The following is a 25261-nucleotide window of genomic DNA, read 5'->3' as shown; positions in this document are numbered from 1 at the left end:
GAAAAGTGTTGTGGATTTTGACTTGTTTCTAATGCTTGTCTCTTGGCATAGGCTTTTGTTGTGCTCACAGTTTGTGTGTGTTTTTCGCACAGTGGTTGCGACTTGGACTCTCCGAGACTGGTTGTGGAGTATTGACAAATTGAGAGTGTGTGAGTGGCTGAGTGTGTGTGTGTTGTGTCCAAGTCTTCAGACCGTTGCATTGGGCTGCGACTGCGGCTTTGGATTGCGGTTTGTTTATTGATAAACTCGTAGATACTTTTCTCTATAGCTGTTAATTTGGTCTTTTATGTACCACTGACTATGAGTGTGTGTGTTTGTGTGTGTGTGTGTGTGTGCATACATGTGTGTGTGTGTGTGTCTACTATTCGATTGAATCTTTGGAATGCGGACAATCCGGTCAGCAAATGGAATTCTTTGTACACAACCACATAGACACAGCAAAACGGCTCAATGCGGTCAATAGGAGGGAGTCGGCACTTGACACGCAACGCAAGTCTCCGGCGACCAACTTGCTCAACTTGGGCTTGCCTGGCTGCCCACCAATGCAGCATGGCCGTTGCTGTGGAGCCTCAGACGGCGGCACACATTTAATTAAACCTGTCATCAATGAACTCACTTAAAAAGGGCGAAAAGTCGTGTCTTCGTTATTAAATCGGACGCCTTCAACAACTTTGTAATTGATCTGTTCGGGTCACTTTTGAGTGCGGCTCAGAGTTTGAAATGGGAGTTACTTTTTAATTCGCTGTTATTTGACAAATGAAGTGAGGTAAATTCTATTACAATTTTCATTTATGCTGATTTAAAGGCCAAATCATTTAGTTATTTCTGTTATTTGAGCAGCTGCCTCAGTTCAAGGTCCAATTTCCAGTTGAATACAAAACGTTTGCGTTTCAAATTTGGTTTGCAGCCTTGTTAAGAAGAGAATGTTAAATATTTGTAATATTTACGTCAAAAATAATTGGCTCAGTTATATTTATAGCCTGCGTTTAGAATGAATTTCTTAGCTTCATGAATACCAATAACTGAACTGCATCTACTACAACTAATTCGCCATGTACCTCCGTCTGAGTGCGATCTCAGCTTCTCTAGAAACTCAACAACAACAACAACAACAATATTGTGCTTCACTCTCATCTTGAGCCACCCAACTTGTTTAAATTTAATTATTTCTGAGGCTGTGTGGGTTTTGTTCTGCCGATTCAATCACGTCAATCAGCTGTCAAATTATTTTTCCTGCTTCGCTTAAGGCCTTGAGAATAGCCGCGGAATATTAAAACGTGAAAAAATATTGAGTTCTGCGTAAATAAGTCAAAGGATGCCAAGGAGTGCATACTATAAAAGCTAAGGCACCTGGCCAAGTTTTGGTATTCGTTCGACAGTTGAACAACTGTAAAGATGTTGCCCAACTGGAGCCCCAAATGGTATTCAAGCGCTCTAACGCTGGCTGTGCTTACGGCTTACTTGCTTCTCACTGTTCCGGCACCATCGCAAGCGGAGGGCATGGACTCCGTTAAGGAGGAACTGCAACTGCGCGACATGGAACCCAAGCTAGAGGATAGTGGTGCACTCAATAGCAATAGAGAAGGCCCAATCCTGACACGCTTCAGCAGCAGCAGCAACAGACGGAATCAAAGATCCGTAGGCTTTGGGTCCAAGTACTTTCCCGTTACTCGCTCGAAGTATCCCATCGAGTTGGAACTGCTGGTGACCAACGAAGAGGCCGAGCGCCCAAAGCGATTCGATGACTACGGTCACATGAGATTTGGGAAACGGGGCGGCGATGACCAGTTTGACGACTACGGCCATATGCGATTTGGACGCTAATGTTAATGCGACTACATAATATGGGGATCTGGGAGCGAATTGCTTTTGTAAATAATGCGTACTTATGCTAACTTATACTACATAATCCTGGCTACAACTAATATTTTGAAGTGAATAAAAAGATTCTGCATTCCATAAAAGGAAATTTTATCATATTTTTATTAAATCCAATTATTAAGGTAAATATTTCACATTAGAAACTACAAATTGCAACTGGCACGTAAAAGTATGCAATACTTTAAAGTTAAGTTTCCGTCATCCATTTTTATTACCTGTGCGCATTAGGGAATGCTTAATACAACTGTAGCATACCCTCGGGCTGTAGCTCATAATGGAACTGCATTGATCGCTCCTCACTTGACGAATAGCTCCACACACTGCTTGCCTTAGAGTCGGCACACAAAAGCTGCTTGATATGCTATGTATTTAACGAAATAGAGAGCCACCCGATTCTGATTAGGTTGAATGAAATTTCCAAACGTCTGATTCTTAAAGGCAGATCGATCATTTTGAACGGAACATGAAAAATATCAATATCAAATTACGTTTGTCTACTTATGGCTCACTCAAATCTTGGCAAACCCCATGTCAAACCATTTGTAATTTTGACTATCAACTGGCCAACGGTAATCAGAAGCCTCCCAGTTGCCGAGACATCCAGGTCTTTGTGTACTTCTGGTAGCCAAATAGGAGGAATTTTTTAATGTACACTCCCGAAAGTATGCAATTTATTTTACATATATGCTCTTTTGCTGGGCGCATTTGCACTTCATTCATAGAAAAAATAGTATTCAATATAATTGGTTTATTATTTCTGTTATGAATGAATAAACGCAAACTTACCTGATAATAATATTTTGCTGTTTTTCTCAGCAGTGGTATTTTCAAAGATATGACCAGGTTTAAGGTAGTTTCTTGGTAACATTTATTTACTTGCAGCACCTTGTCTTTCCAGCATGTAAGTATTCTGTGAAACATATTTTAAATGTCGAAACTTATGAGCTCATTCAAATAAGGCTTCAACAGATTGCACTTGGAGATATTTTCCACAAGGCAACTACTCTGATAATCTTGGCATCACACATTGGGCAAGAAGCAGCAACAGCGTGCTAACATAAATGCTCCACCTGTAAGTAAATGACAGTCTTTATGAACATATTGTAGCAGGCAGCTTACGACAGGCAGGCTTTATATATGCGGCAAATTCAAACAGCCTTAAACATGCACAAATTATATTAATATTTTTTAAAAAGTGAGTAAGAGAATAATAAGGCCACTTACAGCTGTCTGTCCATTTGAACACAATTTAAAGATTCCAAAAGTGAAAAGTATATTCGTGTCTAAGCCCGTCTTTCAGATAAAGTCATGTCGGTCGTGCAAATCAACATGTTGCTTAGAAGATATAAAAACATATATACGAATACAGCAAATCGCAAAAAGATAATATAGTCACCATAGCCAGCATTGAACTGTGGACAGATATTTGCGTAGTAGTAGTAGTTTTTTACACTCCCAATTGCTTTTTAGCTGTTATGCCATTTTTATCAAGGCCCAGTCTAAACAGAACAAGATTTCCATTTTCCAGAATAAAAACCATAAAAACTATGATTTTGATTATCCACACATCAAATCGAATAGAAGTAAACAGCCGGTTCATATTAATTAGGTGACACTTTGCGTGGTGCCCTAATTAAAAACTGGCCGTTTCTGGAGCCCGAAGCTGCCTGCCAAAGAATCTTTACTAATCCTCCCAATAAACGAGAAAGAACCGCCGCCTCAGTCGACTGACACAATTCCCTGGAGCACAAAAAGCAAAGAAAAGAGCTAACCAGGAGCCAGCACATTTTTTGTGGGGCTGCACCAAAGACCATCACTTGTTTGAAGCTGCAGACGCCAAAGATTCTGACAACAGCATTCTTAGAGATTGACCCATTTCGAGACGAATGCGCGCGTAGAACCTGTTTCCATTCAGGTGGCCATATCAATTGACGGAGTAAGTTAGTCCGGGCCAGGCATAAATTAATATGACCAGGCCGCCTTGAGGTGCAAGCGCGTCTGTCTAACGGTTCATTCAAATATTGGCCAAATACTCGTATACTGGGACGTTCCCAAATGAGCACACGCCAAATTTGGGACACTACCCACGCAGGTTTAACCACTTTTCGGCGACGGGTATTCAAATATTGGGATCGCTGGTCAAGGTGGACAGGTATGGGGACCACTCTGACCTGCTCCAATAAAAATAGAAAATTTCTGGACAACAATTTATGCAGGAAGTCAAACTAAATCCCAAAAATCGTCTACTGTGGACATTTTGGATTATGGTAAATAAATGGTGGCTTTTAATGTCTTAATTATGGGCTTGAGCTGACAGTGGAGACACAAAATTTGGCTAATCCACGTCAGCTGTCACTAACAGCCGCCTAGCGTCACTTGGACGCCTCCGGCGACAAATGCGTGACAAGATTACGAGTACTTTGCACATAACCCGAAGCCTCTGCCGCAGCCACAGATACAGCCGCCGATTCTGCCGCCGCCTCTGCCGCCAGCTGCTGCTTCGGAAAACTGGCCATGAAGCTGGCGCTTGGCTGGCCGACACTAAGTGGACGTCGCGTGGATGGCGCTCTGGACGCAGCTAAATTGCTCTCGAGCAGTTAGTCTTGTTGATGGCTTCACGCGCTTCGGTCGCTGTTTCGGCTGCAGTTTCCATCGCAGCTTTTTCGGTTGGGAAATACTAAAAAACGTACAGCCCAAAGTGTTGTGTATTCAACAAGAACTTTAAGTGAGCTCAATAATTGTGGCAATAGAATTTATTTTAATCGATAATTATTCTTACCTAAAACGAAACTTGGAAGTCTATCAGTTATACATTCTTGAGATGGATATAGAAATCATATGTGGGGATTATAATGCAAATTAGGTAAGTAATTGTGAGATTTCGCAGCTAAAATTCGCAACAATAGAAAATATTTTTAAATATTACACATACGGCTAGATGGCTGATCAAAACTGAATCATAGTTAAGTTAAAAGAAATCCGAATTCACACAATTTTATTACAAACTGCATAAATTGCAAATAATAAATATCTCAGAGAATATAAATATTTAACTATATTTAACGACATTCGAATGGAAAATATAAAATAAATTGATTTAATTATATAATATAGCTGTTATATTAATAAGTATATTATATTGTAAAATAAAATTATTATACATTTTCCTGTTAAACAATTTGAGTCACATTATTTTAGAATCCATAAAATAATGGCTTGTCTTTACAATTATTCTTACTACTGTCCACTTAATTAGCCAATATCGTTAAATACAAGACTGTTACCAATCCGAGCACTGGCTAACTGTACTTGTGTCCATATTTGGTACCAGAAGTAAATGCCATATTAAAGTGTCGACAAATACAATCTTTCGATTAGCGGGATCTCTTATGCTTTTGCTGCATGCTGCTGCTGCTGCTGCTCCTCCTCCAGCCGATTGTATCAAGATCGACAAAAGCCATTTTCCTGCTGAACTCGTTCAGTTTGCTGCCTGCCCCTGCACCGTCCCCCTCCCCCTCCCCGCTATCATCTGTCCGTTGGCCGCATTTGCTGTTCGCGCTTCTTTCAAGGAGGGATCTCGAGTTTTCATGCAATTATTTTCAGATTTTCTCCTCTCGGCTGCTGCTGCTGCTGCGTGACAGGTCTGTGGTTTAGAAACTGGAGCATCGATGCGCCGTTTGTGGCAGCTGTGCAAGTGCAACTTGTTGGCAGCTCGCTGGCTTCCAGTTCTAAAGGTGGGTCACCGCCATAACTCCTCGCCAGTGGCGACCAGAACGCATCAATACAGGCTCACACATGCCCGTAAGTAGGGGCAACTCGAATACGAGTTCTGGCGTCACGTCGAGACATTTCCAATCGCTTTACTGCTACTTAACTGTATTTTAATCAAGCAACTTATAAGAATGTGCTAATCAAGACAATACCTACATGTATCGCAATTAATTAGTTGAGCTGCAATTTTATTTATTACATGTCTGACATATGTTATATGCATCTTAGCACATCTTTTATCCAAGGATTCTTTTGATAAAAATTAAAATATATATTTTTGATTGCAATCCAGCTAGATGGCATAGTTATCCCGGCTTAAATGTGAGAGCTTAGTCAGATCGAGTAGAGGTTCTTTTGACATAGACACTTCTTTCTTTTTACAATCAAATATATTTTGACAGCACATATAATATAATAAATTCCGATATTAATGTATAGCTGGCCAGCTTGAGATCATTAAAAAATGATCAGTTTGTCTTTATAGCTATTCCAAGAACTTCTCAGATCTATTGACAACAGAGCTTTCTATCATAAGGGATAGATTTTCGAAGCTTAAACTTGTTAAGAATTGCAAGCGTTGAGCAACGATAAAAACAGCCAAACGGGAAAAACCAAAATTATTTAATATATCATAAATCTCATGGCAACTTAACATGTGTGCTTACAATTTCAAAGAATAAATTAATTATTATCTTATAAATGTGCGGGCGCAGAACTTTCCCCAAAATCGTGTTAAACGATCCACAGTCAGCACTTGAATTATGATTATATCTTACCGCAAACTTGGCAGCAAACTACTGACAACGGCACAAAGCCCGAACCGAACAATAAGAGAACAGTTAGCATTTAAGCCCAACAATCTGATGGTGTCAATGAGCACTCCGGCTTCTATATAATTTTCAGCCCGAAGCAAGTGCCGCCTCCTCTGCAGCGTGTGTGTGTGTTTGTGTGTGTGGAACACCACTGACCCACAAAGCACGCGCCATTTGAACCCAGCTGACCGAAATAAATGAAAGTCGCTTTAGCACCCAGAAGAAAGAAAATTGCCTGAATTGCAACGAGGCAATAAAAAACAACAAAACAAAAAAGAAGAAATACCGAAAATCTCATTCATCGGGCAATTATAGCAATAAAACATGTTGAATTTCCATAAGAATTTTCTTGCGTCTAGTAGTTACCGCTAAGGTTGCAAGCAAATGGCCAACAGATATGCCTGTAGTAGATACATATTTAGGGGCATGGCATCCATGTGTGTTGGCTCTTGGCAATTTATGGCGCAGAGTTCATGAGCAGCGGCACACGTCACGCTTTTTGCGCAATTTCTTTGTTGGATTTCATTATCTACGCCGTAATGCTCACCTTATGGCTGCATTGTTCGCCAAAGCTAACCAAATCTTCAAAGTATGAAAATATAGGTATGTAACTATATGTTTGTAGTACAAAGGTGCTCAAAAGTGGTATAATTAAAGCAAATATATATGTCTCAAAAAGTGTTGGCCTTAATTCGAACTTCTTTTTCAATTTTAGGTATTTTTCTAGTTGTTTTTTTCAAATCGAGTCCCAATAGATGTGTATCCTTACAAATTATGTCAACAATTTACTTTTAAATTAAAATGTTTTTTTCAAACATGTTTAAGAAAACATATTTAGTCTCTTGTTAAATCTTCGTTGGGTTTTCTGTAAGTCGAATCATGATCTAGTATAAAGGTGCTCAAAAGTGGTATAATTAAAAATATACATTTAAAAAAGTTCAGGTTTAATTTAACCATCTTGTTGTTTCTTTTTAATTCGAATCCTAATTGATGTGTATCCTTTCAAAAGATGTCAACAATTCAGAGTTAACACCGCCTCCTTTTAAATTTAAATGAGTGCTATATTAAAAAAGTGTGAGTTGAGGCTCAAAATTAAAGCTCAAAGTTTCTTTTCCAAAGCTTCAATTTAAAACCTTACTGATGTATGATATATTTTAAAAATGTTGTTCAACGGAGCTATATTTAACGCATATATTCAAGAGTTTTAGCCCTACCTTCAAAATTGTTGGTGTGTTTTTTAAAAAGCTTCAATAAAAATACCAACTTGTCTGTACGACATGTATCCATCGATTTTTTAACTAAATAAACCTATTTACTCAACAATGGCATTATCCCTCCAATGTTTGGTAACCTTTGGATCTTAAATTTTCACTATCTATTAAGTGAATAGTTGGCGAATAAAGTCGTGAATGGTTTTTATTTTTTTTTTTGCCACGCGCTGTAATACAATTTTAAAATCATTTTCGCGAGTTGTAAAATAAAAAAAAATTAACCACACGAACTTAATTTTCTTAATATGCGCAACTCTGTCGCGACGGCGCTTGACTTGCACGAATGTTTTGTATTGTTATTGTTAAATAGTGGAAACGTGTTGAAAAAGAAGAAGAAGACGATGACGATGACGAGGGAGAAGCAGCAGCAGTGCACAAGTAATAGAGAAATGCCGTAACACGCAGCACAATGTGACAATTGTCGTGGAGCATTTTTCGTGTGTCTGTCGCAGCTCGTGATGCAATGCGAGTCGTTCATAGCTCGAAACCAACTCAACAAATAACCCAAATTTAACTAACCGAGGTACATAAGTACATGTCAAAAGAAAGTCAGATCCCGATAAGAAGAATAATTGCCAACGCCGCGACGTTGGAGGCTCCTCTCACTCTTACCAAATCTTGTCTTACAACTAATTCATAATTGCGCTATAATTTCAATGGGAATAAATGATCTATAGACCAGGCGTAAGCCTTTAGATCTTTCAGTAAATTTAAGATCTCAGTTGGCTCTTAAGTTCTGGCATTGGTAGTTGGTACTCATAAGTCCAACAATCTATGAATAGCGAAATTAACATTTTCAACTGATCTTAACCTCAAAGAAAACTGGAAAGTCCAACCAATTTTTTAACATTATCTAACTATATATCTAATGTCATGTGGGGAAGTACCTCGATTAAGTTTCTATATAAGAAGAAGAAGAGTACATAAAAAGCTTGGAGTTCCCCTCAAACTCCCTTTAAGTCATCAAATAATTTATTTAATTATTGATTGCAAATTATTAAAAAGTGTTTTCATCTAACATAAAGAAAAATTCTGCATTCGTGGTTCAAAACTGTCGCTTGTAAATATATAGTATATATAAAAATCTCTATTGAATACTTTTGCTTCAGTGTGCGCTAGGAGCGCATGTCAGATACGCAATGTTAGACACAAGAGGCTAGCCAAGGAATCAACCGTATCCGACGGGGTGCGGCGGGAGGGGGGGTGGGTTGGCTGCTACAATGCGCAATATGTGCGAGCGCAGATTGTGGATGTGCGTTTGGACCTGTAGCTGTATCTGTATCTTCAAGCATGCTTGCATTCGGCATAGGTACAGCGCCTGGTAGCAGAGTATAATGTATGACTAATTTTTAAATTGCTGTGTTTGCCTCTGCGATTAAATAAAACAAACCCGAAAACAATTAAAGACAGACAAGCCAGCAGAATTGGACAGAGAAAGTGTTGATCATGATCATGCTATTTGTTAGATAAATTACATTTGTGGCGCCAAACCATACGCCAGTGGCAGTTAAATAAATCAGTTGCCATTTTAAACAGCAGATATATCCAGTAAGTATGTAGAAAGAAATGCACACCCAGAAAGTTCTACATGCTTTAATTAAGCCCAAACCTATAACTGTTCAAAATGACCATTTGCTATAATTTACAAATTCAGGTTTTTCCTATCAGCCGCTTTGGCTTTTCACTGGGCTAATCAAATATGAAAAGAAAAGCGGCAGAGGTTCAGATGAAACACTACAATTAATACCCGCAGGCCCCATCATCGCTATCTGGCATAAAAGTAAGAGTTTATTAAGGCATTCGTACACAATAGTCGGCTATTAGTCGTTTGTTTTATGTAGACACAATTTAATTAGTCGTAACTTTGAACTGTTATCTCATGAATAAATGTCAATTTCAAGCTGCATCACATCAATTGCAAAACAATAGCGGCCAAATTAATTATGTAAATTTATACATATATTAGCCAAAACAAATTAAAAAATATGTATATATATAGGTCAGTATATCTGAATTTATCTGGAAAAAAGCATTAGTGGCACGACTCCTTTCCTGCAATTATGCACCTTTCTTAACCATATTAAAATTCTTCTGGATTTTAATCTACATTGATTTTACATTATCATACGAGTGTGTAGAAATACTGCGGGATCAAAGATCTTAACCCGAGTTTGTCTAATAGTGCCTTTGAAGATACTTTATAAATATAGAATATGTATAATTATTTTAAGAGCTTATTTAGACAGCCTTCTCATTAGATACTATAAATTTAGATAAGGAGTTTATATTCTGTGCTTCAAACCATATTTAGCAGAGAATATCTTCTGAGAACATGAGGTTAATAATTCATTTTCACATATTCCATTATCCACCGGATCGCAATAAGCTAAACACTTATTGCACGTTATTACTCGTACTACCATACACGGGGAAAAATATCGTACACTTTAAAATTAAATAGAATGTATTTAATGAATAGAATATTTTGCATGAATATGATATATATATATATATACACATCTCCCTCTCTTTCACGCTGTCATTTTACTTCTCTTTCTTCTTTCTGCATGTCTGTGATTTTAGACCTAGATACGGGCTATATCTCTAGCTAATACATATGCACGTATATTTATATATTATAAATGTGTTTTATGTTTAAAGTACCATATTCACCATTCAAATAATATCTTAATTTTCATGTAATATTTTATTATACTATATTTGCGCTACATTGTTTTTGAACAGTGTACTCATATTCTGCTAAGGTTTATTTCTATGCTAGACTGCTCGCAACCAAAGGCAAAATGAATAGGTAGGAAAACAAAATGAAAAGCAGTTTATGAGATTGCATAGTCAAGCACAGAAACGGGTCCACTGGCAGCAGTAGGAGCTGAAGCAGTAGCAGGCAGCTACAGTAATTATTGTATAAACTTGACCACGGTCATTGATTTCGAAAATGCCGTCTCCGCCGACGCCAATGGACGCCGCGGCGTCCGAGATCTGCGCTTGCGCAAATGGCAATAGCAAAACCGGGACCAGGCATCGATAAACCAAATCCAAGCTGTTCAAGTTGTTGGCCCCGCGCCGGCTGCAGGCCAAGCCCAAGCGCAGACCCAAAGTTGGTATTGACATTGGCTGAATGCAGCCGGCAGAGGGCATTGCACAAAAATCTTTGCGTAAATGTCGAGCCATTCATCTATGCAAATAGAAGGTGCAGCGTGTTATTGTTGTTGTTGTTGTTGGTTTAGCTGGGCCTGCCAAAACACGCGCAAGTGTTAATAATAGCAACATTGTTGGGGTACATAATGGAGTTGTGGCCACATAAAGCACCATTCAACATTGGCCAAGTGATTGTTGCTGTTGATGTTGAAAATCCGAGCGGTCTCGTTCGTCTTCAGCAGCAGCCACACACGGGAGCGCTACGGTGGGTGAAGGGGCAGGGGCAGGGGCATATGTATGTATGTATATACAGAGCACAGTATAGCATAGTATGTATGTATGTATTCATAAATATGAGGGGCATATGAAGAGGTGAGCTGCGCCGCTACCCACTTACGCCAGAGATTATATTGTTATTGTTATTGTGCGCCCAGCTACACACACACACTCACTCACACACACACACATGGGAGTTACGTTGTTGGCCGTCTAGCTTGGCCATTTCTTTTGGCCACTTCACTTCGTTTGGAGTCGTCAGCGGGCTCGAATGGCTTGAAGTTTAGTTTCAGACGCGCTTCGACATTTCAGCCAACGCGTTCGCGCAGTCGTCGTGTGGCAAGCAACGCGTCCAGATGTTAACATAGACATAGCTTATAGACCGAGTATTACGAGCATCAGAACTAAAAGCGGGCCCGGGTCTGCAGCTCTTGACCATTTCGAAGTGCGGTTAATTTTGTGGTCAAATGAAGTTCAAATAAGGCAAAAGTAAATGTCAGTGTCAATGGGTGCAATATGTGTGTGCGCGTGCATGTGTGTGTGTGTATGTGTGTTTTAGTGACTGTATGTATTTGCCGCAGACGGCATTTGCTAATTATAGCAAATATCTCTCTATAGTGAAAGTATCTAATAGATGCAGCCACAGCCGCGTCACACACAGCGTCGAATTAACGCGTTTGCTTTGTTGTATTTTGTTTGTGTGTGTGTGTGTTTGTGTGTCTGTGTGTGTATCTGCAACTGCAACTGCAACTGTTGTGCGGCGCAAATTGTTAACATTTTTCCAGTACAACAATCGCATTTTATGGGGCAATTTATCAGGCAAACTGGCAACAACCAAAGCCAAAGCAACCATATTATAAAATTTGCAATAGTTTTTCCTGAAGGAAAAGCCCGCCACCCCCAGACACGCTATATATGCACATGGGCCTTAAACCGATATTAATCTGTTTTTTATTTGGTTTATTTTTACTGTCGGTTTTCAGCCCGGCAAGCAGCTAATTAATGAGCCAACGCGATTGGCCACACAACACGCCAGACAAACACCTCCAAGACGTCGGTCCAGCCTCATCCCACAGTGCGCCCTATGCAAAGTGTTAAAAATACGAACCTCTCGTGCAGTGTGTACGTGCGCGCGTGTGTGTGTGTGTGCAAAGGCAACAATTATTTCGCTTAAAATGTTGAAAATTAACATTCAATGTGCATAATTGAAATTCATTTGCCGCTAATTGCACACAAATTACAAAGAAAAAAAAATAGATAAACAACAAATAAACAAACGAAACAGACAAACGGCTAAACAAAGAGCTTAAGTGGCATGCGCCGCAGTTACTGCCACTGCCACTGCCACAGCCACAGTCACTGCCACTGCCACTGCCACAGCCGCTGTCACACTTCAGCGGCAATTGCAGCTGCATTCCGCGTGTGCTTATCACCTCGCTCTTGATGATGGTAACCTCATGCAAGATCGACACCCAATCTGCTGTGGCTGTTCCAAAAATGAACTCGGTGCGCACCCATAAACCAGCCAGCAGTAATAGCAACTCATCCGGCTTTCGGCTACTGGACGGCGATCAGCTCGAGAACAATTCGAGTGTCAGTCGAAATTCGATATACAAACTTAAGATCGATCTAATGTTTGACGATTCCAGGTGAGTGAAAAATACCTTTAAGATATTCTCTAAAATATATGCTAGCAAGATTTCAATGCTTAGTATGGCCATAAAACCTTTCATTGAATTTCAACTAGAAACTGCATATCTTAAAATTTTCAAAAAGGTTGAAGTCTTGAACATTATCGAATTACTTTTAAGAATGAACTGAAAGCTATACAGATAATAAAAAAATCTCTCAGGATTTACTTCAATTTTTTACGCTTGCGATAACAATGTGCGACAGCTAAAAGTTTACAATGTGAAAAATTAAGCTTCCCACCATTTCCGGTCAGCAGCGACATTTTTTATATACATATTCTAATTAGAGACCGACTTTTAACTGTATTATATATACCGACTTTTAACTGTATATATATACATATACATATATATATATATATATACATATATATACAGTTTTAATTTACGTTTAATTCGAGACCAACTTTCAACTGCAGTAAATTCAGCACTTTCGTTCTCGAAACTAAAAAAAACAACAGAAAGATCGAGACACACTCATACACACATACACACGCACATATACACAATTTTAAATACGTCGCAGCATCCAGCGTTTATTTTACCGTTTCCAATTTCCATAAGCAACAAATATACAGTTACAAAGCAAAAGCTTTGCAGTCACAAGTCGAGCTAGTTTGATGCATGTGCGAAAGAAACAGAGTGTGCTGAGAGCAAAAGAGAGGTGACAACAGCTACAGCGTATGCCAGCCGACACTTGCGCCAATGTATAAATATTCATCGATCGCTTTGACACACATTCGCCCGGTGAACTACTTAATTGATTATGAGCGGAAAAAAAAAACACATACAGATGAAAACTTGGTCCACTCGAATCTAATGCGCTGGCGGTGGCCTCAGCTTCATTCATATTCAAAATAGTTGGCCGCGCCAACGTTCTTCCAAAAGAAACATTTCCGATTTGATGTCAACTAGCGGTAAACCAAATGGTTTCTATTGGGAACATGCTGCGAGCTGCGTTCCCCTGCTCGTCAGATCTATTCTCCACGCCAGACCAGTTGTCAAAGTTGTACACAATGCGCCATTCATTTGTTTATCATTTGTCCCCAAAACCAAAATGTTCCCTTCTCTTCCAGCAGGATGTTGTTGGTGTTGGTGGCTGGCTGCCAATTCATGGCCTCCCAATAGCACGCACACTTGTGCACATACAAAGCAGGAACTATGTGTGTCTGTTTGTGGCTGTACATATACAAATACATACACACACACACACACACCTCCATAGACTTGCTAAATTTTGTGGCTCTTTACGTTAATCAGCAAAACTTTCACAAAACTTTTCAATGCTTGTCGCACATGCGAGAGAACCACTTAAAGCATTAGAATGCTATTTTAATTGAATTTCAACGAATTAATAGATGCATTTAGTGTATGTATGTACATATACATATGTATCCATATGCGCATTTAAATATTACATTAATTTGAATAAATTAAAACAAACCAAATTGACACGTCTTCCTATGTAAAAAACAGTAATATTCATTAAAAAAAAAATTTGTAAACAAAAATATATAATTTATTATTATTATCATTATCATCACTATAATTATGAACTTATTTATCATTATTATTTATTGTTCCATCGTTGTCAAAAATTTATTTATTTATTTGTAAATGTTTAACGAAATACTTAATTGAAAATTGGCGAAACTCTTAATAGGCGTGAGTAACATTTTTGAATTAGGACTGCAATTTGGGTGAATATAGTTTTATAGGTGTTATTATTTATTAATATACAAGTATTTTTATATATTTTTTTAAATAATTATTATTATAGAAAATAGTCAACTATAAGCCTAAATTTGCATATAGCACTGTCTACATGACATCGTCTTATAAATAATATATCCCAATACTAGACTGTAATGTGAACATATTCGCTTAGACGACTCATATGTTTATGACTGCATAAGAAGGCCTTAAATATTTTGACAGTTTTATTTAACTTATGATTTTACAAGGTGTGTTTGATCAACATAAAAGTATGTTTATTAGAGTTGCACATTTCTGTTCTCCGATCAATAAAAATATTATTCAAATAAGCACAGAGGGAAAGGAAATAAGGTAATTTCCTTTATAGAACTTTATAGTGTTCTAGACTTTATGTATGTAAATACTATGCAAATTTTATCATAAACAGTTGCAGAAGTTTAGAAAATTAAGATAAACTTTCAAAATATTATTTGACTAGCTGCTGAGTATATATATAGTATAATATATATACTTATAAATTATGATTTATACAAATGAATTCTGATAATACTCAAATTTAATAGACCCATTCATTCATTCCCTTTATTTGTACTAATATTCAGAAAATATTGATATCTAAATGTTTTATATGACCAATTTTTCGCCACAGATCAATGCGTAGCAGCCGTCTCGACGATCCCAGGGGATCGCATCGCACGCGTTCCATCATCATGTATGGACGTAGTGAGCTGGCCAGCACCTCGGGCGATAAGCCGAGATCGCTCAGCAGCTTCCTGCAGGAGACAAGCGAATCGGCCAAGGTGCTAGCCGAGGCGGCCAAGAACGATGTGCAGCGCATTAGCAACAGCGTGCAGGCGCAGATCGAGCAGCTCTTCACCGACGTGGCCAAGGATGCGACGAATAGCTTCGATGTCACGTGCTTGGGCTGCCTGCCGTTAAAGGATAAGGTGACCAGTCTGCAGGGTCTGCAGGAGCCACTGCGCCAGCTCTATCTAGCTGAGGTTACGAAGAAGGTGCGTGAGAGACCTAAAAATCAGCGTTTTAGCAAATTTACCTTTATTTAATTGATCTTTGCAGAAGTTAAGAGCAGGATCTTTGGATATTTGTGCAACCGGATTGCGCATTAAGATCAGCGCCATGTCCAGCACGAGCAGCGAGGATAGCGATTCCAATATTACACCGTTCCATAATATTGCCGTATGGTCTGCGGTAAAGTTTGTCATCTCCGAGGCGGATGGAGGCGCCGCCTTTCTGCCGCTCATTACCGATCCCGATAACATTGACAAGACTGCACTATTCCAGCCTCTAAGGTGAGCAGAAGCACAATCACAGACACCCTTCTATAATCTTGCAGTGGGTATTAGACATTTTTCATATAATATGTAAAGCATAATCGAAGACGTCCTCGAACCTATCAAGTGTATACGAATAGTCTAGATCAGCATCAACAATTGAAACGATATTATCGTGTCCGACTGTCCTGTTATAGAGCTGAATAATCGGTCGAAAATAAAGTTATATAGGCAAAATCGTTCAAAGAAAGAGTTTTTGTTCTTCTTTTGATCAAATCATATCAAATAGTATCAAATCGTATTATATGGCGCTATAGAAACAATCAGTTGTTGGCACAGATGTTCTTTCTAGCTCCGCTTAACTGAAGAAACTCTTGACTATCTATTTGCAGCGCCAATGAGCAGCTGGCTGTGGAGCAAAGCGAGCACATGCATGCGCCCATATTTGCGGTGGTCATGCGGTCAGCCAGTGCGCCAAAGATTCTGGAATGTCACGGGTTCATTTGCAAGAGCACCGAGGATGCCATTGTCATCGCGGCGACGCTCTACCAGAGTCTGATGGCGCATGTGAGCACCAACTCGCACCGGAGCACCAAGCGACGCACGCCGCGGCAGCAGAATGGCGTCAGCTGCATCAGCATTGCCAGCAGCTCGGCAATGACCAGCTCCAACTATTTGTCAAGATCGCAGATTGCGCCCAGCGCTTGTGGCCGTCGGAGCTCCTTTCGCAGCAGCGGCGGCAGCTTGGCGGGCATGAGTCCCAAGCAAATGGGCGTGGCCGGTTCGACACCCTCACGATCGGCACGCAAGAAGCGCGTCTCGAGCAGCTCGCTCAGCTCCAACAGTAACGTGATTAACGAGGCTGCGGAGATTGAGACCTCAACGGAGGAGCGCAAACGGAAATCGCACAAGACCAAGCGAGCGCCGCCAGTGCCGGCTCCAAACGTGGGCGGCTACAAAAGCAGCTCGGGCCGCAGCAACAGCATTGTGTGCACCAACGGACATGTGAATCGCCTGAATCACCAGCACGCGCACCCAAAGCAACCCTCAACGCCTACACCAAATGGCCGCAAACTGAGCGACCTAGTGGGTGCTGGCGCTGTGGCAGCCGCCGGCGATGGGGACATACTGACGCGTGTGGCCATACCCAGATCGGGCAGTTTTCTGAACACAGGTGGCCTGACCAGGTACAAGTCGAGAGCGGCGCGTCGCACCAATTCTGGAAAACTGGGCAGTGGCGGTGGCGGAGGGTGAGTAGTTATACTAACCAGCGGGGCCAGCGGCAGCGGGGTGCATCCAAAGCATCAGCTGGCGCTGGCCTGTGGCTTGGCCTAACGTAGTTAGCATTTTTGGTGAAAAGGTTTGGTTTGGTTGATTGGCATCGTTTAAATTGTGCTTCTAGTTCCCCACTTGGTTTCAGCGAACTGTTCAATGAATTTCGACTGCACGAGAATCTGCACTCGCTAGACGATATACTCTATGCCATAATCGATGCAGATGGCATGTCCTTCAACGATCTAAAACCCATCTACAAAGAGTTCCTGCTGAAGCTGGCAGTTACGCTTACACAGGACGAGCTCTTTCAGCGATCCAAGAACATTATGCGACGCCAGAAGAAGAAGAAACAGAAGCGCAAGGCGAGCATAAATGGCTCACAGGTGAGATGCTCTAGAAGACGCACACTTATGCTCAATATTAACTCCGACTGCTGCCTTACAGAAGAAGCCGAAGAGCATCTTCTTTGGCACCAAGAGCCTGAAGAAGGTCTTTCAGCTGGGACAGTTTCGCGCCTGCCGCGGCAAATTGGCCAAGTCCGCGCGTGCCAAGGAACCACAAGCCAAGGAACCCAACGAGGGCTCCAACAAGCTCAGATTGACGCCGCCCATTATAATTGGCCCACCAACCAGCCAAAGTCATGCGCAGCAGCAGCATCAGCGCAATCGCGCTGCCACCAGCGGCTCCGATGTGTCCGTGGTGCGCAATGAGCATGCACTGCAGGGACTCAACCGGAACAGCAGTAGTGGGTGAGCACATGGTTGAGGATGCCTCAAATTTGAATGTCTAGTGATCATTTTTCAAATGCCAACAGCTATGTCTCGTGCTCCGAGTGCAGCTACGATTCCGAATCCTGCACCTGCGCCTCAGCCGATCGCTGCTATTGCAGCCTGCGCACGGAGCATCTGAACCACAAGCTGCGCCAGAAGAACGAGCGCAACATGGCCATGGGCAACGCTCGCAAGCCGGCGGCTGGCAATCGGCATTCGCTGATTTCGTGCAAGTCCGATGAGAAGTGCTACTGTTCCATGGTGGAGGAGGAGCCGAATAGCACACTCGAGCACGACTCGGCCAATGCACATTCGGACACCACCACCTGGTGCGATTCGGACAGCTGCATCAGCGCCAGCAAATGCTACTGCAAGCGCACGCATCGCCGACAGCGCGCCAATGCAGCAGCAGCAGCAGCAGCGGCAGCAGCAGCCACTGTCAGCGAGGATTCACTCAATCAACAGCACAAGTCGCGTGCGTCCAGTCGCAAGCCAAAGTCCTCGGAGAAGCTGGGCTTGGACTATGAACTCTTTACGATCGGGGGCAACAGCAAGCCGGTGCAGCCGCACGAGGCGCTCAGTGTGAAGAAGAGCGTCGAGGCGGCCGCTGTCTTTGCGGACATGAAACTGAGTCAGACGACGGACATCAAGAGCCTCTGCCCGCCGATGAACAGCCAAAAGTCTTCCATTGTGCGGCCCAACAATGGCAGCTGCCATTCGAAGGCATCCACGCGGCGTTCCTTGTATCGCGCACGCGAATCCTTTAGCACGGATCGTCTGAGCCATGGCAATGGCAATGGCATGGTTATACCGCTATCCCTGCCGCTGCACATGACCTCCAGTGTCGCCTCACAGAAATCCTGCAGCGCCGACGATCTGTTGATCAATATCAAGGCCCTGGAGAAAGCCGCCTCGATACGCAGCAATGTCAGCAGAAGCCGCATGGCGAGCTATCAATCAATGCGGGTGGTCAGCGCCTCGCTCGAGGATTCGCTGGGGTATTTGCCATAGAATTTGAATAGAATACTCAAATCCCTTAGTTAGCTACAACTCACACATATACACAGCATCTACATATACATACATATACATATACATATACATCTACATGCATGAGTTTTTTATAAGAATCTTTTCTAACTATAATGACAGCTTATGTTTCCCAAGATAATTGAAGCTGATCTGTTAATTATCTTGCGAAACGTAATCATTTATTAATATTCTTACAATTTTATACTACCTAGTTATATATATATGAACTCGTGAATTTATCCCTTAAGACTTGCAATTTCAACTAAAACAAGGTGCAATACGAATACCATGATAACAATATATAATCCTAGATTTCAACGCAGTGCAATATTTATTAAGCTTGAAATAAACACGAACTTATATGAAATTTTGTATTTTTTAGTTGTTAACTTCCTTGGTATAGCATTTTGCTACAGTATGTCCTCATTAACACGGACACTTGCTGGTTAAAAAAAATAGGAAGGGATTACGATCATCCAAATTTATGGTATATCTATTATATACTCTGCACATTTTGTCTGGAGCAACTGGATTCTAGTTGTTAGCTTCCCTTGGTACAGTACGTCCTCATTAATACGGACACTTGGTAATTTAAAAAAAAAAGGAAGGGATCACGATTATCCAAAATTATGGTATATCTATTATATTCTCTGATATATATAATTCTAAAATTTAGAAATTCTTGGAAGATTTTGTTTATGTTTGAAACCCATGGGTACTTCTTCTGGATTTTAGAAAATGCGTCGATTTTAAAAAAATTAATTATTATTGACGATACGATTGAAGGAGAAGATACCAATATCAACAATTAGAGAGTGCGAGAATAAATATATCTATGGGGGTCGGAAAAGGTACCATCTGCCTGTCGCTTTAAGCCATTACAGGGTATTAATATGAAGGAAAAGATGACTGTCCAATACATGTTAAAAATTCAATTCAGATCTAAAAGTATTTAAAAACATTTTTTAACCTATTAAACAAAGAATTTAATTAATCATTGACACTCACGCCCTTCTAAATGAAAACCAGACACCTTAAGCCTTAAAATAAACATATATTATTAAAAATTTTAAAAAATCTCTGAGTAGTGTTTGGTTGCTTATCTCGATAAGCAACTCGTTACTTCGGACACTGTCTGGTTTTTGACTGTCCGCTTTAGCGAGATCATACTGCATTACAGCATCATAAAAAGGACACTTGTTGTTGGCTGTAAAAGCAAGGTCTGACGTATGGTTGTCAAATAATTTCTATTATTTTGAGGCACTGTAATCTCAACTAATCACCACAAGGTCAGTGTCAGGTCGCCAAAAAAAAAAAGAGCGAAACGTGTAGCAGATGTTGATTTGGCGCTCGCCTCGCATGGCTCAGCGGAACCGTTGCCAGCACGGGTCAATCTCGACGCGCAATGATAAGATTACGGGTGAGTGAACATGTATGTGTGTGTGTGTCTGGTGTGCCAGCTGTTAGTGATTGAATTCACCCACCGGAGATATCATGGCAAGTGGATTCGCAACGAAATTTTATTTCAGTTTGATCTGCTGGCCAGTGCTAAACACTTGAAATGACAACCTCGGCTGATAGCGTGTTCGTAACCCGATCGGAGGGCATCTCCGCGGAAGGAGTGCGCGACCAGTATGCCGATGGCAAGGCTGCCAAGGTCTGGGAGATATTCATTGGTGACAAGAACTCCCGCACCGACAACTACAAGAACTTCCTGGTTGATTTGCTGCGCCAGAAGGGCTGCAAACGCATCCTCGATGTGGCATGCGGCACGGGGTAAGCCACAAGAATCACACCGACTCTTTATGCACATTCAAATAAATGTATGTTATGATTCATTCCAGCGTTGACTCAATAATGCTGCTGGAGGAGGGCTTCGAGGTGGTGTCCGTTGATGCTTCGGACAAAATGCTGAAATACGCGCTGAAGGAGCGCTGGAATCGTCGCAAGGAAGCCGCCTTTGACCAATGGAGTGAGTCTCTAAGCAATATCTAAATATTTTTAGCCAGATCTGATCTAGTTTTTTTTACAGCTATTGAGGAGGCCAACTGGCTGACGTTGTTCGACGATATTCGGGAGCATCGTCAGGAGGGTTTCGATGCGGTCATTTGTCTGGGCAATTCCTTTGCCCATTTAATGGACAGCTTTGGCGATCAGCGCGAGCACAAACAGGCGATCAAGAACTTTGAGAAATGCCTGAAGCCAGGCGGCATTCTGCTGATCGATCATCGCAACTATGACAACATCCTCGAGACAGGCGCCACGCCAGCCAAGAGCATTTACTACAACGTAAGTTTCACACTTTCATCGTGGCGCCAATTAAAAACAATTAAACAACACATTTCATTGACTTGGGCTTACAACATGCCCAGTCACCGTTTCACTGATAACTCATTTAAAGTCATCTAAAATATTGGAAAAAATCAGCATCATCATCATCGTCATCATAACAGTTTTAATCGCCCTTTGGAATGACTTGCATGTTGAATTGTTTTTTTAGACAAGCCATACGGCGGACATCAAAACATCCGTTTTATTCTATTGTGGCAAGGCAGCTCTGGTCTCGATGGACTACCAGATCGAAGGCAATAAGCTGGCCAGCGAGTTCCGTCTCTCCTATTACCCGCATGAGCTCAAGCGTTTCACTGAGATCCTTAGAGAAATCTTCGGTAGCCAGGCCAAGCACAAGCTGTACGGCGACTTCAAGGATATGAATGTTGTGCAGAATCCAGCATTCTATATACATCTGATTGAGAAGCCTAGGGTTTAAGCACCATCATAATGTATTGCCACTGTGGACACTTTTTCGTATTTTCACACACAAATACAATATTAGTTCTAATTAGAGAAAGTTTCCGTTAACTCATTTTATTATTTACATGGTTTGATTGAATACATATATTTGTATATATGTATATTCCGTCTAGGTCAGTATTAAATATCTGCTGATTATAGCGCCAAAGCAGAGCGACACCATCAGCACCTCGATCACAAAGGGTGAGTTTGTTTTGATGTAGTTGGACATCTGCTTACAGATTGATGCCAATCTGGCCAGAATTACCGATGTCATTTCCAAAAGGTACGCTCGCAACTGATGGCAGGCCGCGGAATGGGACTGAAACGCAAAAACATATTTAAATTCACCTATATAAGCATATACATACGCGCCATTCATTAGCTATGCGAAATTCATTTTCGCTTTCGATCGAGGTTCAATATACCTATACACTACAACTATGCATATATAATTATATACCTAAGTCTAAAGAGGCCCCTCAATAAAACAGACCCCGTTTGCTTAGAGTTGCCCAAAAGTACTGCATATGGGAAAGCCTTGTCGTTCTGTTTTTGAAGCCCTCAAGAGTACTCCGTATCCCACGGTCCAACCCAGGCAATATGTGAAATTAGTTGTTTTTATTTCTATTTAACGGCGTCATTGTCGTCAGCAAGCCCATTCCCGATGTTTATTCGATTTTTCTGTTTACCTCGGACTTTTTTTTGCCGTCTATTACAGTTTTGAAGCACGCGCAGCAAAAACAACATATTAAAAATTCAAAACAAATTAAAATAAAATTTAGATACAGAATCAGTCCAAAGGACAAATCAGGATCAAAAGTGTGTTCAATCCTGAAAATAAGTTGAGTTTTGTGAAAGGTATGGGAAAATATGTGCAATATAGAAAGAACGTATAATGAGGGAACTGAGGGCTCTAAATAACAAACTTTTTATCATTTTGGCATTAGACCACGCAAGAAACATTTTAAAATTAAAATATTATACCAATTTTGCTATTAGGAATCGATTTAAAACAATTATCTGGTAAAGGGGAAATGATTCTCATCGAAAAAATTTGAGTGCAATGTATTCCAAATCTGAATTAAATATAAATACATAATCAATCTTTAAGACACATCATGCTCAAAATGCCAAAGCCTAGAGAGGGCCTATATTCCAAAAAATAACAATTTACAAAAATACTAATATAAAGTTGCTTTAATTTTAAACAAAAGCACACATACAAAATGATCTTATTGGATGTTTTGGATTTTCATAGGCCAATAATCTTATTTATTCGCTTCACATCAGTTATCTGACGATCAATCTCACTGGACAGCTGAGTAAGGATCTCCGTAATGGTGCGTCGCTGCTTCTCTGGGAGCTCGTAGACGTTGCTCTTTGCTATCTCCTGGGACTTGGCAATGTGGTAGCGTTGTTTGTTGAACGTCTTCTTAGCCGTGTCCAAGGCAGCTGCCATGCTTTTGGTGGTCTTGTTGATGCGTGCCACTTCCAAGGCAAACTCGCGCTCAGCTAAAACGCTGTTGGGCAGCACTGCATTGGCGTCCTGCATCAGCTTTTGGCAACGGCGCATCAGGATCTCTTGATTATCGCTTATTTCTTCAAAGCGTTCCGCCAGCTTGTGCGCACGCTCGCTTATGATTTCTCGTTCATTCTCCAGACTCTTGATCTCCTGCAGCTGCTGTTGTTTCTGCAGCTTAATACAGTTTATGCGCTTGGCGAACTCCACGCGCACCAGCTCATGTCGCTTGAGGTATTGTGAGCGCAGCACCTCTATGGCTTGGTTGAGCAGCTCATAGCGCTCGTGAGCGGAGGAGGATGCCATCTTGTCGGCCAATATCGGTTGACTTACGCTACGCATCAGCAATGCTTTGATTGTGTCCGTAAATGAAGGACTCTCACCCTGCTGACCAAGTGCATCATTTGTGGCTGTGCGCTGCAACTGTTGCTTGGCCGTAACCAGCAATTGAGCATCGATGACCAGCTTAAGGCTAATTACTTGACCGCTGCTCAGCAATAGCACGAGTCCAGCTGGCATTTGCATCAGGGCGATGCCAAAGACAGCATTGACGCGATCGCTTGAATCAAATTTAGTGCACAAAATATATTCGGCACTAGAGGGTGTCGATAATACCAGCTGATCGTCTTCGGCCTCACTATCCAAGAAGCGCTGCAGCTCAGATATGAAGTTAACAGTTATCGAGTGAAGTCCAGCATTGTGATAGGCAAAATAACGCATCTCGTTGATCAGATCTCGCTTCAGGTGGATAGGGCAGCTATAGGCACCGTTTGTATCATTAGCAGTTCCCGAGGAGAGGCCTAACTCAAGCTCAACGGTTTCAGTAACGTGCAAGGTCCACTCCGATGGCTCGATGACCAAGCATTCATCCACGTCGCTGAACGAGTGCTCTTTAGTTTCCGATTCCAGCAAAAGCGCATGATGCAGCTTGCCCGTTGACTCGGCAATGATCACAGTGGGCGGTAAAGATGGTATGATTAGCAGAGCACACGACTCCAGACCATAGTTGGCGCTCGTCTGCGGTGTTATGGTAATGGGTCCCTGCAAACGCGTTATTTCCGAATCGATGCCTGCGAGCATCATATATATGTTGCCATTCTCACGCAATATAACAATGGGCCACTCCACCTTCTCCTTGCCCGTTTTGGCAGCAGACTGCGTTTTGTTGTGTGTAGTAGAGAGGCTAGTGCTTGTTTCATCGCTGGCGCTAGACTTAACAGCCGGCGCAATATCAAAGTCAACGGAAGTTTCACCAAAATCCGATAGAGATGTATTTGCACCAGTTTTGACTGTGTACGGACCAACCTTCCACACATGGCGCAGCTTTGCATGATTGTACACGCGCATTGTGTTGTTGGAAAGCAGCACCAACAGCGTGGAGTCAGAGACGGAGTCGGGATGCCAACGCAGCTGACGCACCTCCAGTTGAGGATTGTTTTGAAACAGCAGCGCATCCAGATTGTATGTGCGGCACGTGATTTGCGGCTTGCCATCCATGAAACAGCCGTCCGGCCCACTGCGGCGTGGTACATCCAATATTGTCACACCTCGCGGTCCACTCAGCGCTACAAGCGAACCCTCATTGGAGACCACAACACGATCGACATTCAGACCAATTGAGTTGGATGGTATTAGTTTCTGGTAGCTGACTTTGGCACGCTTTGGTTGCGGCTGAAGCAACGCTACGCGCCAATTTGTGACCAGCAAGCAGGAATCGCTTGAGTTCCATGCGTACAATAGATCATCTTTGCAGTCAAGTAGGTTCTGAGTTTGCGGCACAATCGGTAGGCCATTGCGTATTTTGGCAAACAGTTCCGTTTTATTCAGTTCCAAGACATCTGTCAGCGACATTGCAGCACAATTGAAAGAATATTTACAATTATATTACAGCCGGCAATATGACAACAAATATCGATAATTCGCGCTTTGCGATAACTATTATTATATAGTGCAGCGCCTGAAAATAGTGTTGTATAGCACTGAAACTATCGATAAGAAGC

General features: G+C 41.4%; 5 protein-coding genes across 7 annotated transcripts; 3 read left to right on the top strand and 2 right to left on the bottom strand.

The window, feature by feature from the left end:
- Nucleotides 1–1359: 1359 nt before the first annotated feature.
- Nucleotides 1360–1969, top strand: Dsk (Drosulfakinin). Its single transcript, XM_064692245.1, has one exon. It carries the CDS (start codon nt 1396–1398, stop codon nt 1822–1824), a length of 429 nt encoding a protein of 142 aa, XP_064548315.1. The 5' UTR covers nt 1360–1395; the 3' UTR covers nt 1825–1969.
- Nucleotides 1970–11429: 9460 nt separating this feature from the next.
- On the top strand, nt 11430–19297 carry LOC135435277 (uncharacterized). Of its 2 annotated transcripts, none has more exons than XM_064692252.1 (8): nt 11430–11659; nt 12154–12819; nt 15227–15590; nt 15655–15887; nt 16262–17119; nt 17272–17527; nt 17589–17893; nt 17959–19297. In XM_064692252.1, the coding sequence occupies exons 2-8, from the start codon at nt 12614–12616 to the stop codon at nt 18923–18925; spliced, it is 3189 nt and encodes a 1062-aa protein (XP_064548322.1). In that variant the 5' UTR covers nt 11430–11659; nt 12154–12613; the 3' UTR covers nt 18926–19297. The 2 variants fall into 2 exon arrangements, with proteins under 2 accessions (XP_064548322.1, XP_064548321.1); XM_064692251.1 differs by having other exon boundaries at nt 17230–17527.
- A 1176-nt stretch (nt 19298–20473) lies between these two features.
- On the top strand, nt 20474–21797 carry Gnmt (Glycine N-methyltransferase). Its single transcript, XM_064692241.1, has 4 exons — nt 20474–20722; nt 20791–20918; nt 20979–21235; nt 21447–21797. The coding sequence occupies exons 1-4, from the start codon at nt 20508–20510 to the stop codon at nt 21714–21716; spliced, it is 870 nt and encodes a 289-aa protein (XP_064548311.1). The 5' UTR covers nt 20474–20507; the 3' UTR covers nt 21717–21797.
- On the bottom strand, nt 21783–22306 carry LOC135435269 (uncharacterized). 2 transcript variants are annotated; one of them, XM_064692242.1, is made up of 2 exons: nt 22203–22306; nt 21783–22061 (listed from the first exon to the last, which is right to left on the bottom strand). In XM_064692242.1, exon 2 carries the CDS (start codon nt 22014–22016, stop codon nt 21870–21872), a length of 147 nt encoding a protein of 48 aa, XP_064548312.1. In that variant the 5' UTR covers nt 22017–22061; nt 22203–22306; the 3' UTR covers nt 21783–21869. The 2 variants fall into 2 exon arrangements, with proteins under 2 accessions (XP_064548312.1, XP_064548313.1); XM_064692243.1 differs by having other exon boundaries at nt 22236–22250.
- A 615-nt stretch (nt 22307–22921) lies between these two features.
- mbo (Nuclear pore complex protein Nup88) lies at nt 22922–25167 on the bottom strand. Its single transcript, XM_064692239.1, has one exon. The coding sequence runs from the start codon at nt 25110–25112 to the stop codon at nt 22995–22997; it is 2118 nt and encodes a 705-aa protein (XP_064548309.1). The 5' UTR covers nt 25113–25167; the 3' UTR covers nt 22922–22994.
- Nucleotides 25168–25261: the final 94 nt, after the last annotated feature.

This window comes from Drosophila montana, unplaced genomic scaffold (assembly GCF_035044405.1).
Source record: "Drosophila montana isolate Dmon_TW-CO22-7 unplaced genomic scaffold, ASM3504440v1 contig_3541_1, whole genome shotgun sequence".
NCBI lineage: Eukaryota > Metazoa > Arthropoda > Insecta > Diptera > Drosophilidae > Drosophila > Drosophila montana.
The sequence above is the reverse complement of the archived record's forward strand: the minus strand, read 5'-3'. Positions and strand labels throughout refer to the sequence as shown.

Coding starts and splice junctions, on each gene's coding strand:
- LOC135435269 (XM_064692242.1), bottom strand. CDS start 22,016: ATGACATCGGTAATTCTGGCCAGATTGGCATCAATCTGTAAGCAGATG.
- Dsk (XM_064692245.1), top strand. CDS start 1,396: ATGTTGCCCAACTGGAGCCCCAAATGGTATTCAAGCGCTCTAACGCTG.
- mbo (XM_064692239.1), bottom strand. CDS start 25,112: ATGTCGCTGACAGATGTCTTGGAACTGAATAAAACGGAACTGTTTGCC.
- LOC135435277 (XM_064692251.1), top strand. CDS start 12,614: ATGATGGTAACCTCATGCAAGATCGACACCCAATCTGCTGTGGCTGTT. Junction 12,820..15,226: donor CTAATGTTTGACGATTCCAG/GTGAGTGAAAAA, acceptor TTTTCGCCACAG/ATCAATGCGTAGCAGCCGTC. Junction 17,528..17,588: donor CGAGCATAAATGGCTCACAG/GTGAGATGCTCT, acceptor GCTGCCTTACAG/AAGAAGCCGAAGAGCATCTT.
- Gnmt (XM_064692241.1), top strand. CDS start 20,508: ATGACAACCTCGGCTGATAGCGTGTTCGTAACCCGATCGGAGGGCATC. Junction 20,723..20,790: donor GATGTGGCATGCGGCACGGG/GTAAGCCACAAG, acceptor GATTCATTCCAG/CGTTGACTCAATAATGCTGC. Junction 20,919..20,978: donor AGCCGCCTTTGACCAATGGA/GTGAGTCTCTAA, acceptor TTTTTTTTACAG/CTATTGAGGAGGCCAACTGG.